Source organism: Cimex lectularius, unplaced genomic scaffold (genome assembly GCF_000648675.2).
Source record: "Cimex lectularius strain Harlan isolate CLEC.00 unplaced genomic scaffold, Clec_2.1 scaffold95, whole genome shotgun sequence".
NCBI classification, from domain to species: Eukaryota; Metazoa; Arthropoda; class Insecta; order Hemiptera; family Cimicidae; genus Cimex; species Cimex lectularius.
Genome location: NW_019392779.1, coordinates 1,134,533 through 1,152,927, shown reverse-complemented (window position 1 = coordinate 1,152,927; position 18,395 = coordinate 1,134,533). Strand labels below are relative to the sequence as shown.

Below are 18,395 nucleotides of genomic sequence, written 5' to 3'. Positions count from 1 at the left end.
CAGATGAATAATTGACAAACCGTTCAGGGGTTATTCCAAGTGCTGTTTACTAGTTAATGGTCATCCTTTTTAGTTATTGTAGTTCGTAATGTGATGTGTACTCGCTAAATGGAGAGACTTTTCCATGTGCTTCATCAGGGGTGAAGAACCTGTAATTTTGTCTACTTGGTTTCTTAAATAATTGGTCAACAAACCATAACATACCTAATGTGAAGTAGTTAGTGGCTGATAAGTGAAACACATGATTCACTGTCTTACTCGTATTGTTAAACTCCCTTGAGATTAAGCAGAAATGGTTACTTGGATTTTTACTCTTAAACATTTTGTCTTACTATCATTATTTCATCGTTGTTTATCCAGTTTGCTGTCCGAGATATTAAGATATCAGATGTAGTCATTAGATCGCATTTAAGTACAATAATGAATTTTCTCTGCAGTAGTGCTTTTGCTTCATGTAGGATATCTTTATTTTCTGACTTTTCCACGGGGGTCAATGGTTATACCTAGGCACTTGGTTTCTTTTGAGAATGTCCTGGTTTTATTTCCTTGTATCTCATAAGTCTGCTAGCAGTCTAGAACACCACCCCATTTGTAGACAATAAGGGTGGATGGTTAACCAGGGGTCTGATTGGTTTATTTATTACCAAGGTTTTGCTGCAGTAGTATCTTTGCTTTATGTAGTATATTTTATACGACTTCTCCAATACTCCTTTAGTCAAGAGTTATGCCTAGGCATTTAGTTTTTTTGGAGAATGTTTTGGTTTTATTTCCTTGTATCTCAGGAGTCTGATGGCAGTCTAGAAAACCACCCCATTTGTAGACAGTAAGGTGGATGTCTAATCAAGGGTCAGACTGGTTTATTTCCAAGGTTTTGCTGCGGTAGTTCCTTTGCTGTATGTAGTATATTCTACATGACTTCTTCACTACTCCTTAGGTCAAGAGTTATGCCTAGGCACTTAGTTTTTTTTAAGAATGTTCTGGTTTTATTTCCTTGTATCTCAGGAGTATGATGGCAGTCTAGAAAACCACCCCATTTGTAGACAGTAAGGGTGGATGGTTAACGGGGGGGGGGGGGTTATGGCCAATGTTTTAATGCAGTAGTACCTTTGCTTTATGTAGTATATTCTATATGATTCTCCATTTCTTCTTTGGTCAATGGTTATACCTAGAAATTTAGTTTCTTTGGATACTAAGGTTTTATTTAATTGTATCTCAGGAGTCTGATGGCAGTCTAGAAAACTACCCCATTTGTAGACGGTAAGGGTGGATGGTTAACCAGAGGTTTGACTAGTTTATTCCCAAGGCTTTGCTGCAGTAGTGCCTTTGCTTTACGTTGTATGTTGCGTATATGACTTCTTCACTACTCCTTAGGTCAAGAGTTAAGTATATCAGAAGTCTGCTGGCAGTCTAGAAGCCACTCTTTGTAGACAGTAAGGAAGGATGATTAACCAGGGACCTGACTGGTTTATTTTCAAGGTTTTGCTGCAGTAGCCTCTTTGCTTAGTAGTATAATCTATATTACTTCTCCCCTTCTCCTTTGGTCAAGGGTTAAACCTACTCACTTAGATTCTTTGGCGAAGATAATGGCTTTCTCTTTAACAGTGCTTTTAGAGTTAATTTTCTTCTCGGAAAAATATTATTATTTTCTTCTTCAATGCATGTGTATAAGTACATGTGAACCGGCACTGGGTCCGTCTACCCCTTGTGGACTTATGGTAATCCTAAGCGTTTCGCTATCGATTTTACTTATTTTGAAATGAAATATTATTACTAATGGGCAGTATTAAGCAAGTGAGTACGGTTAAAGTTTGTAGGATTTGTCGTGGTAAATTTAGAGTTTTTAATTGTTATTTTGAATTGGAAAAATCAAAAAAATCGAATTGCTCACGTTTGGGCGCCAATCTGCCGCACGCGGTTTTCCCCTCTCTTGACACCAAATCAAAAGGTAATTTTTCTCTTTTGAAAATAAATTTTCGGTCATTTTAATTCGCATTTGTTTCGAATAATAATAATAATAAGGAAAATGAGGATTTTCTCATTTGTTTTTGTCCCTACGGCGAGGGGAATTTTCGCCGGGGAAACGGGGCGGATGTAGGCGAGCGAGATAAGGATGGAAATGGATGCCTGGAATTCAATATGGCAGATAGGAATCCCGATATAATTTAAAAAAGAGAATTTAAAGAAGCGTGCTCGTTTGTTGACAATGTATGTTAAAATCGAAATATGGCATTGTATGACAACAAACACTGGCTCCTCTCGCATATCAGAAATTCGTTTATCGCCGCCGATGACTCAGGTGAGGCCCAGATCCGTCTCTTTTGCACGTTACTGACTTTTTTATGTCCCGAGGACCGCACTTACTATTTAAAATTGACCCTAGCTGGGGTTACAGTGCTAGGGGTCGGCCGTTTCCCTTTAAAACCCCTTTGGCAGTTTTTCTCTTGATCTGCCGGCTTTTGATGGGGGCCGGATGTTTTCCTCCGGTACCAGCGGCGTCGCCGTTTCCACGGGCCTTACCCGCCATCAAAAGAGGCTCCTTACAACTCCCATCAAAAGGCCTGTTTATGAGGTGATAAAAATAAAACAATCGGCCTACTCGTTACATAATAAAAATAAGCTAAATATTGACTTTCTAAACCCCTGGTTGCTAAGAAAATCCATCAGGATGATGTGCCATGCTTGTATCAATCATTCCCATCAATCTTATTCAAGAGAGAAATTCATGTTTATTTTTCAATTTTCTCCCAAGATTTTAACTACTTACATTTACAATAACAATTTTTTTAAAAACATTACATAAAATTAAATCCGTTATATTTCGTGGTCCCATTGACCAAACAACTTCTTTCAATTAATTAATCTTTTTATGTAAGAAGTTATTATATTTTTTATGCTTGAAATGAAAAAGTTAGTGTCATGAGCGGGATTCGAAGCCACAATCTTCAGCTCAATACACCGCTGCTCTAACCACTTGAGCTATCTTGACATGAATTTTTTACACTAAATATTTTCCAAGTTAAATCACTGTTAAAAATAGCACATAAAAGAAGAAACCATTGTGATCGTTATGATTCGTCTAGATTTATCATAAGAATGACGGGATACTTCTACTGTTACTATATTTAATTGCTTCCGACGCTAGCCTAGAAAGTCAAATAAGTCAGTAATCACTGTCTATCTGATAGTAGGAAATGTCCGACTGTCAAATCCATCAATATGTTGAACTGATAAATCCAGGTCAATCATACACACTGGAAAATATTCTGTCTCTTGTTCGTTGTCAGATCCAACAATTGTATTAAATAGAAAATGATTTGTAAAACCAAAAATTAATGCGATCGGATAAAATAGTATGAAATTGTTTGCCGTTTGACTGTCAGTTTGAAAATATTCTTCATCTCATATTAGAAACTATACTGTCATTTGAACTGTTAGTAGAAAATGTTGATGCATTGGATCTGTTAGTAGGAAATTATCGGCAGTTTGTAATTGTTTAGGTAAATCTGTTATAATAGGAAATATTCTGTCTGTTGTTGGATCGCAGATCTAACAATTGGATCTAATAGTAGATGTTCTGTCAGTTGATAGATTACCATATCCAATAATTGGATCCGACATTAGCAAATATTGGTTGTATAGGATTCATTTATAATTTTTTAGGTCAATTTGATTCGTTAAGAAATATTCTGTCTGTTGTTTGCTGTCGGTCATTGAACTATCAGAACCAAAGATCGGATCCGATGGTACAAAATATAAGATTGTTGAACTGTCAGATCCAAAATTCGCATCCAATAGTAGAAATTGTTCGGTGAGTGGGACTGTGAGATCCAAAAATTGGAGTCAATAATAGAAAATATTAAGTGATTGAACTATCAGAACCAAAAATTGGATCTGTGGAAGAAAATATTCAGTTGTTGGCTATGTGATTTATTTTTTAATTTTTTTAATGTACTTTCATTCTGTCATTGGACTGTCAATAGAAAATCGTCTTTCTACTCTTGTACTGTCAAATTTGATAGAAAATATTCTGTCTGCTGTCAGACCTTACAATCCAACAATTGGCTCCTATAATGGAAAATGTTCTATAGATCTAAAAATTGTTTCACATAATTGGATCCAAAAGTAGAAAATTGTCTGCTGAAAAAAAAGATACAGCATTGGATTCAATAGAAATGAACTAAAAATACCCTATGGAAAAAAAACACAAGTTATTTCTGATTGTGATTGTAGGATCGTTTAGGAGGCTTTGGTGACTGAATGGTTAGAGACTCACATTAGCGGTTCTGGGTTCGCCATGAGATTTTATTTATTTTAATAAAATTGGTTTGACCCCTTGCTGCCACATCCAACGTAGGACTCAATGCCCTCGGGAATACGAATAATGATACAATAACGATTTTAAGCTCTTAGGGCTGAATAGCATCCAGAATTTTATATCCTCTCCATTATTCGATTTATACTTTGAAAAGAAAACAAGTCAATAAATGATATAATATTGTAAAATAATAAAAAAAGAGAAACATTGTTGAAATATCGGTAACTTTAATCATGATAAGCATCAAATTATTGCCTTGTGATTTCATTTTATTTCAAAAGAAAAAATGGCCCATTGTGATCGTATTATACAATTATAATTGTCAAGTAGATTAATATAAATACATATATACATAAAACTTTGAGTAGTCAGCAATATTTTTAACATATTTAAATAAAATATTGTAAGTTATGATTAATTTTGTTTTTAGGAATGTGTGAGGTTGTTATGATTTGTGACAATATAGCAAAACAGACTCAGTTAAGTAAATATAGCTGCTATCCGGGAGTTGAGGAGGATGAAGATGATGACGGTCAATCATTTGACCTCAATTCTGGTAAATAGGTTGCCTTTTGAAAGATTACCTTTAAAATGAAATGCTAAAAGAAGATAAATTCCTAGACTTGCAATTTGGCCTCCGGAGGCACAGGTTGAATACAGCCCAGAGGTTAGAGAAGCTCGAGGAAGAAAAGAAAAAAGCTGCGAACATAATGCACGTAAAATGGGAGGCCAATCCGAACCCGCTTTCGGGTAATTCGACTGTTTGAAATTTTAGATTATTATGTTTTTAAATTATTTCAATTATAGCTGAAGAAAGGGCAGAACTATTCCCGAAAAAGGACATGACGAAAGTACGGGAGGAGATAAAAAAAGTCAAAAAGATTTCCGTCATTACAGAGATGCTTTCAAAATTTCCAAACATGCCTCTCAACCCTTTTAAGAATTATGCTAAAATGGATGGCAATGTGAGTATTCAAGGCAGGAAGACAGTGTTATGAATTTTCATTGGTTTATTTTTTCTTCTAGGCCCAGGTCGGCAGCCCTACAAAAAAATATCTAATATTCATAACCATGCTAAACGAGGATAAGCGAAAATACCCGATGGAAGTTGTTGTTATTGCTTCGGCCAAAGTCATGGATCTTATTGGTCTAATCTGTTGGAAATGCTCTTTAGAACATCCTGAAATCAACTTGAGGTATTAAAAATTAATAAATTTTAATAATTGTAGTGATGATAACGAACTGTTCACGTTCTTTTGAATTTTGCCATTTCGCCATATTCAGCGTTGTCTGCCTTGTCAGATAAAACCATTAAGAATATTGATCAGATTCAAGATTGTAATATTTTTATTTACTTATTTTTATTTTGAAGGGATAGTGCAAGTCATTATGGTTTATATATTGCTGAAGATGATGGAGATGTGGATTGGGATTTCCCTTGCCTAGACTCAAGGGAGGTAGTCGGTAAATTTGGATTTACATATCTAGCACTTGTTGAAAGAGACACGGTGACTCACAACCACGAAGAATCTTACCCTTTTATGTAAGAATACATTTTCAATTAATTTGTTGCATTTTAATTTAATATTTCAATTGACAGTATTGAATCTACATTGCATCATGTTCCTGCTGAGGCTACAAGTTCTCGAGGTAAGATGTAAAACTTTTTTATAAGTAAATTGAATCTTAATTTTTCTTGTATGTCATGCCAGCTCAACAAGAAGACACTCGGTCGTCTGCCCCAGTCAGTCAGACGTTTAACATTTGTGCTTTGAATAGAGTTAGGACTAAAACAGACATATATTTAGGTGGGTAATAAACAAATATAAAAGTTTAGATAAAAATTATAAACATAATTACCTTGCTTTAGAAATTTCTTCGGATAAATTAGAGGTGACTCCAGTGATCCAGCCTTACTTATCTAGTGGGAGGAAAGTAAGCACGAAGCTTTGGGGAAAGCAAAGAGCAAAATCTCACCACATGGATGATGTCGTAGCTTGTGATCTGACTGAACACAAATCAAACAGCAGATCTACATTTAGGTAACACATCCAGAAATTATTTTAAAAAAAAAGTCTGCTATTGTAGTATGTTCTGTGTAGTAGAACAAATTATGTCTGCCATTGGCCTGTAGAATCCCACTATCGGAGGCGATTGTAGAAAAATTTGTGTTTACCGTTAACATGTTGGATCGCGCTATCGGTGGTGATAGTAGAAGAAATTGTCTGCCGTTGGCCTGTAAGATACCACTATTGGTGGCAATTGTAGAAAAATTTATGTCTACCGTTGGCCTGTAGGATCGTGCTATTGGATGTAATCGTTAACGTGTTGGATACCGCTATCGGTGGCGATAGTAGAAGAAATTATGTCTGCCGTTGGCCTGTAGGATCCCGCTATCGGAGGCGATAGTAGAAAAAATTATGTCTGCCGTTGACCTGTCGGATCCCCCATTGGTGGCGATAGTAGAAAAAATTATGTCTGCCGTTGGCCTGTAGGATCCCGCTACCGGAAGCGATAGTAGAAAAAATTATGTCTGCCGTTGGCCTGTAGGATCCCGCTATCGGTGGCGATTGTAGAAAAATTTATGTCTACCGTTAACGTGTTGGATCCCGCTATCGGTGGCGATAGTAGAAGAAATTATGTCTGCCGTTGGCCTGTAGGATCCCGCTATCGGAGGCGATAGTAGAAAAAATTATGTCTGCCGTTGGCCTGTAGGATCCCGCTATCGGAGGCGATAGTAGAAAAAATTATGTCTGCCGTTGGTCTGTAGGATCCCACTATCGGAGGCGATAGTAGAAAAAATTATGTTTGCCGTTGGCCTGTAGGATCCCGCTATCGGTGGCGATAGTAGAAGAAATTATGTCTGCCATTGACCTATAGGATCCCCCCATTGGTGGCGATTGTGGAAAAAATTTTGTCTGCCGTTGGCCTGTAGGATCCCGCTATTGGAGGCGATAGTGGAAAAAATTATGGCTGCTGTTGACCTGCGGGAACTACCTATCGGTGGCGATAGTGGAAGAAATTATCCTTGCTTTTGACCTGTGGGAACCACATATCGGTGGCGATAGTGGAATAAATTATGTCTGCCATTGGCCTGTAGGATCCCGCTATCGGAGGCGAGAGTGGAAAAAATATTATGTCTGCCGTTGTCCTGTACGATCCCGCCATCAGAGACGATAGTGGAAAAAATTATACCTGCTGTTCACCTGTGGGAACCACCTATCTGTGGCGATAGTAGAAAAAATTATGTCTGCCGTTGACCTGTCGGATCCCCCCATTGGTGGCGATAATGGAAAAAATTCTGTTGACCATTGGTCGATCCTGGTATTTGATTTTTGTTTTTGACGAGAACATTTGGTTTAATTTAATAGTTGTAATATTGCATCAAATTTGAAATGTCACTTAATTACTTTAGTATATTGCTGGCTTTTTTCTTTTTCCATCCCTGCCAGTATACTCACAAAAAGTTCTTCCACCTTCTTGTACAGACACTAATTTTCTCTTTCTCATGGTTTATGATGGGATTGGACCCTGATACTCCTTTCATGGCCAATAAACACGAGCTAGATTAAAAGTAAATAAAAATAAAATTATGTATTGGCAAAATTACAGGATAGTCTATTATTACCACAAAAAGGACACCAGGACTGAAGAGCCGACGGGTAAGTTCAAGCCCAAAGACTACGAAAGTGAGACCCGAATCGCCGTGGAAATAGTCAAGAAAGTCAACGAGATCCTCGATTTCCGGCAGTCTTTAAGAAGGAAAGAGTACATCGCACTCCGGGAAAGGAAATCCCATCGGCGGAAAAACTTCCTCGGCCCTAGATGATCGTTTATAAAGATATTTTATAAAAATTTAAAAATTTCTGTTTAAACCAGCTCAAGAAGAAATTCCTTTATCGTATTTGTTACTGTGGTTTGAAAGAAAAAGGATGTGGAATTTTCTTGTTAGGAAAAAAATATGTATATAGATTTTGTTAACCCATGGAAATTATTATTATTTGTAAGAGAAAAGAGCCTCTAAGGCGGTTTTTTTATAGGACCAATTGTTTTTAAATGAGATCAGTATTTTCCTTTTCTTCTAGATTTTTGTTTGTTATCTCAGTATTTAATTTGTATTGGTAAATAAAGCAAAGAAAACTAGTGAAACAATCTAGTGAAACAACACGTTCAGTGCAGCACCCATTTTTCAATTTCTAATGATAATAAATTCACAGACTTACAAAATTAGTTCGATAAAATTAATTTACAAAACTGCAGATTGTCATTTTAAAGCATTGGGGGGTGCTTAGACACATTGAACATGTTAAATATCAACATACCAAAGATTATATGTTTTTAGAAATTAATTATTTTATTTAAATGTGATTTTTTTTTAATAACACAAAATATTAATAATTTAACTTGCCAAATTAAATTGACGACCCATCCACAATTTTTTTTCCAAAACTATACAAAACATCCTATTAGTTATTAAAGAAAACACCTTTGTAAGTTCCTTTTTCTTTTTTTAAACAAATAACAAAACTAGAAAGAATTTAGTATATCTAAGAATGGAAATTCCTATTCTAATTACTCTTGACAGTATTTCTTTTTTTTTTTTTTTTTTTTCACGGGAGATGAAAGGGACACTTAGTAGCCCTCAACTTTTCAGTGTAACGTTTCAACGTTCATCATCTGGAAACGGCGTTTAACTTTTTTAAATTTATTTATACTTAAGAGATTGTTTGCTCATTAAGGTTGTAATTTAAGTCACTTTTTATTTCCCAATAAGACACTTTATATTATTACGTTTTAATTGAATCCTCGCAACGACTCGAGTTGTTATTTCAAGAACATGCCTGAAGTTCAGGGCATTTATCTGTGATATTTCCTAGGTATGTCTTTTTGTATTTGAAAGTAGGCTAATAAAGTAAAAAAAAACTTTTTTTAAGAAAAACTTATATTTATGAATTAGTAATTTTTTTCAATATATTTAAAAACAAATAGTGTTCAATTTATTTATTTACTATCAGTTATAATGTATTTAAAAACAATTTACAGAATTTATTTTTTGTATTATTCTTGTTTTGGTCATGAATCGTCTTGTGTTTTTTGAAAATTAAATTAAAAAAAAAAATTTTGTTGTGCGTTTTTTTTCTGTTTCACATGTTTTTATTATATTATTTTAAAATAAAAGTAAAAATAAACAAAGTAAAATTTTTACTCCTCCCCTTATTTACAATATGATACAAAAATGACTAATGATCGTCTTTAGTTGATCCTGGACAGCTGTTCTCCATGTCGTCTGCGTTTTCATATTCGACGCCGCACCATATGCAGTAGTTGTAATTTGTCCTTAAATAGACCGTCAGCAGCTCAAGTTTGTCCTGCGTCTGCAATTAATAGTTTGAATAAAATTAACCTTTAACCCATACTATTAACTCCTGAAGACTGATCCTCTTGGTGTATTCTCACTAGTCCTATTTGTAAAAATTGAAAGTCAGTGACGGTATAATACTGAAGATGAGAAAATACCAAAACCAGCGAGAATAGTTCAGGATCAAGTTAATCCTTAACACCACAGGAGTGATATGTGTGCATTTCTCAAAATGGAGCTTACTCGGCAATTCGATACTTTTAGTTCAATGTTTACTCATTTTTGCCATTTAAAAATGAAAATCTACAAAACAAAAATGCCAACTGCCCTAGTACTCTCACCCTCCTTTTCAAAACTTCCAGTTTATTTTTATTTGTATTTTTATACCACCTCTTATGTGTCTGTTTTCAGTTTGATTTACTGCTGGCTGTATTATTCAACTAATCTGACGAGGGGTTGAGACAAACAAGTTCAGACTACTGTATTTACACATTACAGATCAAGCTTCTAACGGGCAACTATAGATCCGCTATTAACCCCAAATGAAGAAATGTGCATTCACCATAGGCAGATTTTAACAAAGCAGTCGTGATGACCTTGAAATATTATTTAAACTAGATATAAAATATATTGCGACACAGGTGTACCTGTGGCTTTTTAGGCTAATAAAATTTTATTATTGAATACCGAAAGTTCTTCTTTTTCTTCTTCTTTTTCATCGTCTTCTTCTTCACTGTCTTCTTTTTTTAGAAGTTTTTTAGGCCAGAACCATTCTTCCTCTGGTTCAGTTATGCCCTGAAAGAAATTTTATTGATGAATTTATTGATGAAATAATAAATGGAAAAAAAAATTCTTGGTATGTAAGGTCTTGATTGAAATGGAAAAGCAAGTGTCACAAGCGGGATTCGAATCCACGACCTTCGGCTCAATACGCCGCTGCTCTAACCACTTGAGCCATCGTGACTTCGATCCACTCGGACACCATACATACAAAGAATAATTAATTCAAAGAAGTAATTTGGTCAATTAGATCACTAAATGTAATTGATTTAATAAGTAAGGGAAAGTATAACTTCACTAACAGCTCCCCGTGGCCACTTCATAAGTTGCTGAATATCGAATCCTAATTACATTTGAAAAATGGCAAAAAGGAGGGAAAATTTGAAAGGTTGTAGGTTGAGATGCGGAGCTGGTGTCTGAGTGGATCAAAGTCACGATAGCTCAAGTAGAGTAACGGCGTATTTAGCCTAAGGTCGTGGGTTCAAATCCCGCTCGTGACACTAGCTTTTTCATTTCAACCAAGAACTTATAAACAAAGAATATTTAATTGAAAGAAGTAATTTGGTCAACCAGACCACTAAACATAATGTATATAAAAAATAATAATTTTACATTTTTGGTGTCGAGGTTGTAACAAGAACTTTGGCTCTTTCCCAAATCAGCGCAAGCTTTTCTTTCTTTTTCTTTCGCAACAAGACCAGCTCTATAGTCGAGGAGAGACGGTGTGTTGTTTTTCGCCTCTTTCCACTTTTTCCGCTTTTTTTCTATAAGCTCCCTCAGCGCTTCTTTGCGTCCGAGGCCTTCTTTGTTATTTTTCACCTCGATTTTGACCGGTTCTGCCCTTCCTTGACCTGCAAGCGTAATGTTAGAAAACGACTGGAGGAGACTGTCCGTTAAGTTACCTTTCGCACCGAGGCCACTTCCAGGGTTGAACCCCATCTTTTTTAGCATCTCGAACCCTTTGTTGTTTGGAGCGATTGGCGTATCGAGGCCTTCTGCCCTGTTCTCATTTTCTACGACCCTCAACGGTTTCTTCCTCCTGGCCTCTTCCTCGAGCTGACGTTTCTTCGATACTTCCAGGCTCCTTTTTTCGCTCCGGTTGTGTATGAGGCCTGGCCTGATGTCTGCTTCACTGGGAAAAATACAACTAAGAATGCACATGCAAAAGAGAAGACTCCAGGAAATATCAAGTAATATAAAAAAAAATTTCAAGATTTTTAAATTACTTTCAATTAGTTTAACTTTAGAAATATTACCAAGTCTTTAAAAGAGCTTCAGACATATAATCCTCTTCCTCTGATGACATGTTTTCTTTTGATCAGTGATGAGTGAACAAGCAGGAGAAGCGAGAAGGTAACAAACATAAATAAACTGAACACAGTGGGGATGCCATGAACTACAGAATTAAGTACACAGAAGAATGTACAAGCAAGCTGCAAATAATGATGATTTCGTACGTATTTCTTTTTAAATCAAAAAACATTTTTGACACATAAGTTGTACATGCTCTAGAAAAGCCAAGACTAAATGTTCTAACCATTCAGCAGGAACAGTTCTTCAAGTATGACGTTGTAAATCCACATATTTATTTTTGCTTAAATCAAAACACGAACGATATTAAAAATACATGAAATTAAAATAAAACCAATGTAAAGTTGAAGTTCAAGCAGTGTAATCTGAACGCAAACAAATATATGTCAGACAGCCAAGCAAACATGAATTTTGGATGTAATTAAATAGTTCTGAATTGAAAAACCAAGCTAAACACATTAGGAACATAAAACAAAGTCATTTTCCACCAGGATACAAGAATCAAAGACATTGGAAAAAAGACTCTTGAACAAAAGGATCTCCCACATTCTGATCAGGCCCTTTCTTTATGACCACTATCCTAAAAATTTATGGCATCTAGAAGGGGTACTAATGTCACTTCTATGCTATTAGTACATCACCTAATCATGAAGCTTAAAACAGGTCATCATACATAGATGACCTGTTAGCCAATCAAAAATGGAAAATTTGATGATACTGTCGAAACAGATGTAAACTGCACTAAACATCGTAGAAAGATATTCTTAGAAAATGGGTGTTACATATCAACCCTAAAAACTTGTTTGCAGCTAAATCTGAAAGACCTCGCTTTAATATGAAGACATAACCTCCAAAGAAACTAAGCACCTAGGTATAACCCTTGACCGAAGGCTTATGTGGAGAAGTCATATAAGCAACGTACTACATAAGGCTAAGGCTCTACAGCAGCAGAATCTGTGGAATCAACCCCTATTGTATCAATTGTATTGGTCATACACTATAACGGATGGTAGGTCACATATGGAGCACACTATGTGAGGATAGATAAGGATAGTAAAACATATAAAGAGTAGACTCTTAACATAGCAGCGGTGATTGCTGCTCATACTTGTTCCGTAATAGCTATGGAAACAACACTCGATCACCCACTTTTACACATTCATGTTAAGGGGTGGCTTTCTTGAGAGTGCTAGCAAACTACGGAGATATGAACAAAGAAATAAAACCAGATCTAAGAAGAAGCAATGTCAACATTCTGAGAACAATTAAAATAAATGAGGTTATATTCCTGTCAGTACCTGAACTTTGGAAGAAAGCAACCCCAAGTGCCAGGAAAGGTCTTAATATGGTACACTGATGTATCCAAGATAGAACAGGGTGTAAGGGTAAAGGGGCAAAATTACACTCTAGCAACACTGATTCGAACTATCTTACAAGTTGAGGTCCAAGGATTGTACAGGATCATATAAAGAAGAAATAGGTGTACATATTTTCATACTTTCAGGCAATCGGATGGCTATCAAAACATTAAACATGTTTGCTTTACTCATCAGACTAGCCCGGGAGTAACTAAATTGCCCATAGGAAAACTCAACATTACCTTGAGGTGGGTACAGAAGGAAGCCAACTAGCCAAAGAAGGGGCAGCCCTCTCACCCATATGTCTGGAACGACAACCAGGCACCGAGAGATTGTGCTAAAGTTGGAGCTGGAGAAAGAAAACCTCAAGCACTGGAAGGCACCAGGTATGAGGCAAGGTAAGAGATAAAGCTCTATGAAAGGAAGACGGACAATCAGACCAGTCAATACCGCTTTCCAACCCTTGAACTTGGAATAAGCCCCCTGAACGATTTGTCAGATATTCAGCTGTTGTTGGACGGTTTTTAACATCCATTTGGAGACTGGTCATATTCAGTATCTAAATCTTGTCTAGGTCAACCTACAGCTCACTTTACCAACCTTTGACCTATCAAATACGGACGATCATACCAATCAATACCGCTTTCTACTATTTAAAACTTGGAATAAGCTCTGAATGGATTACTATATATTCAACCGTGTATAGACGATTTAAAATCTATGTGAGACTAGTGTGAAGTAAGTACCCAGCTCCTAACTCTTGACGTCAATCTGCAGCTTTGCCAGTCATTGACCTATCAAAGGACGGTGATCACACTAGCCAACGCCGCTTTCTACTACTTGAACGTACGCCCTGGAAAAAAAGTCTGAGAATGCTTAAAAGAAATAAGTTAGTTCGAACAGTGAAGACCCCAGTTAAAAGTAAATATATAATGGCGACATGAGTACTTCATAAAAAGACTTATTTTTGACTCTCTACTTAAAGGTCAATTCACAGTTGCGAAGTCTTTATGTTATGTTTTATTATGATGGCAATTTGTGAATGTATCACGTGTTTTTGGGTTAGTCTTTAATTTAACTTTTTCTTATTTTCTAACAGGCTGAAATACAAAAATTAACGCTGGATTTTTTTTTGACGATATATTTTGTTTTATTCCTATTTGGGTTTGCAGAAGTTAGCCAACACTTGGCACCGGAAGGAAAACATCAGCCAATGAATTATGAATAGGAGCAGAATCAAATGGACGACGCCGGACTGCCCGATGGGCTCAATATTACCAGCAGCTGCCATTTTAATAACAGAGAAGGAGTAGAGTGACATGGATATGTTGACTACTATGGCATTGGCGAAGTACGGCCATTTAACTCCAGTCAGTGTGGCCATTACAGTAATTCCGATAATGTGGAATAATACGGTCACGGTGACAAACAAGTAGTAGATGTTATCCTTCTGTAGGTTGAAAGAGAAGAAAGGGAAGGCGATTGTGATGATGATCGGTGCTGCAGACAGGGCAGTCAAAAAGTATATCACGACCCAGACCTCGTTGATCAGCGTAAACAAGATGGCAAAACAAAACCCGAGGGCCATCGTTAATATGATGAGGATGAACATGTTCAAAGGGAACATCTGCCTGTACTTATACGAGCAGGCAAGCAATAACGTGGCGGTGATGAAAAATCCCAGGGAGATCAACGCCAACCAGTAATAAATACGGAAAGTTTTCATGACGTCTTTCTGAAGGATGAAAAACAAGCTGAGACTTGTCCAAAACATGTTCTGCAAGGAGTGGATGATGTACGCCTTCAAAAATAGCTTTCTCGACCGTCGCCTCATTATTGAATTGCGTTCTTCCTTCGATGACAACTGCATTACTGGTGGTAATAAATTGAAAGCTGATTTGATTGTAAAACAAAATAAAACTAAGTTAAAACACCATATGCAATATCTTAAAAGTTAAAGAAAATATATAAAATATTCTAGTTGAAAAAATCCTCATATGGGCTCGGTGAATTAAATCTGGTGAAGTTGGAATTTTCCCAATGTACTTTTCCTCGTGTTGTTAGACGTGTTATTCAGTTGAAGATTGACATAAAAATGCTAACAGCTTGCATTAGAGGACCAGAACGAGAAGTTTTTACTTCACCTCGAACTTTAGATTTTGCCCTGTTCTCTCCTTTGAACTTACAACCAAGTCTAAGATGTCATGTATCAGTAGACAAATTTGGATTCCTTTTGTCACCTCCCCCACTCATTTTCCCGACTTCCGATTAGCCCAAAATTTCACATAGGTTATTGGTACCCGGGAGTAGATAATTGGCAAGATTTCATCCTTTGCCATCCTATCTGCCATTACGTTGTCATCGTTTCCAGCGTGTGCTTTAATACAGCATTCCGACCTGCCATCCCAATTCAGCCGGACATTTCCTAAGCGTTGCACGAATTTTCTCCACGTCTCCATGTGCATGTCCAATGTTACCGCATTATTTGTGTCTATCAAAGCAGAGTTCGTAGCTGGAACCAGATGGTTTTTCTGAGTCTCTAAGAACCATTTTGTTGCATGCATGAACGCCAGAATTAATGCCTGGTTGTTTGAACCACGCTGCCAAACGGTACTTAGCGTGCATATGGCATTTCCGTTTTCGTGGTATACCTCAGCAGAGCAACTCACAGATTCACCTATCTTACTACCATCCGTAAAAATGGTGTATGTTGGGAACTCCAGCAGGTTGCCCAGACTAGTTATGTACGGATTGTACGTTTGAGCATGCGCAGGTGTTACAATTGATACGATTGCGATGAAATTCATAGGGGACTATCCGGAAACCAACTCGCATAATCCCTGCAAATGTCATCAAAATCCGTGTATGGTTTCAGAGATAAAGCTGTGAACTTTAACGATTGCGCATGCGAAATCTCATATGTTAATCCGATTGGTATAAAATTAATCAGGGATCATCTTAGATAGCACCCCCATAATCCTTGAAAATTTCATAAAATCCGACCAATGCTTTTGTAGATATAGATGTGTACGTGATTTTACGTTTGTGTATGGTCAAAGCAAGGTTAATCAGATTGGTATAAAATTCATACAGGACAATCTGGAAACCAACTCGCATAATCCCTGCTAATTTCATCAAAATCCGTTTAATGCTTTTGGAAACAAAACTGTGTACAGGATTTTACGTTCGCGCATGTACAGGCTGTTGATCAAATTAGGATGAAATTTATACGGGGTCATCTAAAAACCAACCCGTTCAATCTCCGAAAATTTTATAACAATTGGTCTCATGGTTTTGGAGTTTTTCCGGTTACAAAATGCTAGTGGAAATTTTGATTTTGGAGGATAAAAATTGTGTCCACTTCCTGCATGAATATAAGGCTTCCCTACCTTCGGTTGTTCGGAAGCAAAAAACATGTGTCGTAAAAGCAATTTAATTACTCGTTATTCCATTTTTTAATGATTTATAAATTCATATTAGATTAATAATACCAATTGTCGTCTATTCTGCAGATAATGCACAAAAGCTGGTATAGTTTGTGGTAGAGCAGGAGGAGTCCGCCGGTGTAGAAAAGCATTGCAGGTACTATCCACTCGCTTACGTGAACGCCGTCAAACTTGTACCTGAGTGCGTAGAGGCTGCCGTAGAGGAAATAATAGGAGCCCACCGTCAGGCAGCTGCTGATCATAATGAGGGTCGATAGTCGGTAGTCGGAGCTGAAGTACAACGCTGTGGCCATACCTGCGTTGATGATTAGCACCAGCAACGTCATAAGGCAAATCATAAACCGGTTGTGAATGTCGAACGGGGTAATGCAGGTCGTGATTATGATCGTGAGGGATACAAGCAAAGGGACTATCAACATGATGGCCCCTTCGTAAAGCTCTGACACGACAAAAATGATCGTGTTGCAGAAACAGAGGAGGGTGGTGATGACCAAAATGGCAAGAAGGTTCAAAGGGTACACCTTCCTTAGTTTTGAGCTGAGCGAGAAAAGCATGAGTATGAATATTGTCGACAGGAAGAGAATCACGAGGAACGGTGACATCCTAACGTAAAACTCTTTCACCTCTTCGACCAAATAAGACAAAAGGGCTAGGACTAAGTAGAACAAGCATTGCACTGAAAACATGAAGTACATTTTCTTGAACATTTTCTTTTTTGCCGCCTTGAACATTATTATGTCGAGCCATCTTTTTTCGAACCCTTGGACGCTCAAGTACGTTCCAGTATCCGAAGGCGGGCTGCTCAGTTTTTGTTTCGACTCTTCTGGCGTTACTTCGGAGGTTACTTCTGCGGTTGTCTTTTCAAGTTCCTGCATGTATTTACCGATGGGAATAAATCATTTGAAAATGTTTTAATCAGTATTTACAAATAAGATGGATCACCTGTTTTAAAAATCTGATTAATTAACAAAACCCTGTCGGGTGTTGCTATAGAGAGATGGTTAGGTATGGTTAGGGATTACCTTTATTACCTTAGGGTATTACCTTTATTTAGCTAATGATGTCGTCAAATTTTACATAAATGCATATTGGGTCGATGTTCTCAACAGATTTGATCCAAATTCCTAAGGTACATTATGGCACACAGGAGGACACCACCCTAGCACCACATTTGCCAAATTTTTTGTTTGTTTTAGTTTAAATTTTCATTTAAAAAAGTTTTACTTGTATGCTAGACATCACCAAAGCAGTTGATACAGTCTAGCATCCGGGAATTCTCTTCAAGCTAAAACAATTCCTATCTGATCCTTACTACTTAATCCTCTAATCCTACCTAACCGATTGCTGCTTCAGAGTGAGGTGCGGTATAAGTTCTCGGAGGTAAAACCGATCGCCGGGTCCTACATCCTTGCACCTATCCTGTACACAATTTATACTGCTGATCATCCATTCAAACACCACCTCGTCAACCTATGACGACGATACCGCAATATTATTAAAAAAAACGCCATTGTTCTAGACTATACGCCAACAATAAGGAATTACGGATTTCCACACAAGTCAAATATTTAGGACTGTACTAGACATGGAATCCGGATAACACGACAAGAACTAAACAGAGAAGACTAGGACAACTAAGAAGACTACTAGGACCAAAATCAGACATGACTGTAATGAAAAAACTACACTTTACAAAACACATTTGACCTATTGGACATACGGAGCAGAACCGTGGGGATCTAACCCATCCAAACATTCTAACCATAAGTCCTCAGACAAATTATCCAAGCTTTCTATGACGTCTCTAGCCTTGCCAGCCGCTGTGA

General features: G+C 37.0%; 2 protein-coding genes across 4 annotated transcripts; one reads left to right on the top strand and one right to left on the bottom strand.

Annotated features, from left to right (window-relative positions):
• Positions 1 to 2,091: 2,091 nt before the first annotated feature.
• LOC106667862 (target of rapamycin complex 2 subunit MAPKAP1) lies at positions 2,092 to 8,508 on the top strand. Its single transcript, XM_014396091.2, has 10 exons — positions 2,092 to 2,296; positions 4,746 to 4,871; positions 4,937 to 5,065; positions 5,123 to 5,280; positions 5,342 to 5,511; positions 5,688 to 5,858; positions 5,916 to 5,965; positions 6,028 to 6,123; positions 6,186 to 6,357; positions 7,928 to 8,508. The coding sequence occupies exons 1-10, from the start codon at positions 2,224 to 2,226 to the stop codon at positions 8,142 to 8,144; spliced, it is 1,362 nt and encodes a 453-aa protein (XP_014251577.1). The 5' UTR covers positions 2,092 to 2,223; the 3' UTR covers positions 8,145 to 8,508.
• Positions 8,509 to 9,447: 939 nt separating this feature from the next.
• LOC106667840 (G patch domain-containing protein 11) lies at positions 9,448 to 17,493 on the bottom strand. Of its 3 annotated transcripts, none has more exons than XM_014396047.2 (5): positions 11,711 to 12,033; positions 11,357 to 11,601; positions 11,067 to 11,305; positions 10,362 to 10,469; positions 9,448 to 9,690 (listed from the first exon to the last, which is right to left on the bottom strand). In XM_014396047.2, exons 1-5 carry the CDS (start codon positions 11,758 to 11,760, stop codon positions 9,556 to 9,558), a joined length of 777 nt encoding a protein of 258 aa, XP_014251533.1. In that variant the 5' UTR covers positions 11,761 to 12,033; the 3' UTR covers positions 9,448 to 9,555. The 3 variants fall into 3 exon arrangements, 2 of the variants coding, with proteins under 2 accessions (XP_014251533.1, XP_014251534.1); XM_014396048.2 differs by having other exon boundaries at positions 11,357 to 11,586; positions 11,711 to 12,018; XR_001340658.2 differs by lacking the exons at positions 9,448 to 9,690; positions 10,362 to 10,469; positions 11,067 to 11,305 and having other exon boundaries at positions 11,357 to 11,581; positions 11,711 to 17,493.
• Positions 17,494 to 18,395: the final 902 nt, after the last annotated feature.

Bases quoted from the DNA above. Each gene is read 5' to 3' on its own strand.
- LOC106667862 (XM_014396091.2), top strand. From the start codon at position 2,224: ATGGCATTGTATGACAACAAACACTGGCTCCTCTCGCATATCAGAAAT. The intron at 5,066-5,122 runs GTAATTCGACTG...TTTCAATTATAG, and splicing joins CAATCCGAACCCGCTTTCGG to CTGAAGAAAGGGCAGAACTA. The intron at 5,966-6,027 runs GTAAGATGTAAA...ATGTCATGCCAG, and splicing joins TGAGGCTACAAGTTCTCGAG to CTCAACAAGAAGACACTCGG.
- LOC106667840 (XM_014396047.2), bottom strand. From the start codon at position 11,760: ATGTCATCAGAGGAAGAGGATTATATGTCTGAAGCTCTTTTAAAGACT. The intron at 11,602-11,710 runs GTAATATTTCTA...GTGCATTCTTAG, and splicing joins GAAGCTCTTTTAAAGACTTG to TTGTATTTTTCCCAGTGAAG. The intron at 9,691-10,361 runs GTATTCAATAAT...TATTAATTGCAG, and splicing joins AAGAAAAAGAAGAACTTTCG to ACGCAGGACAAACTTGAGCT.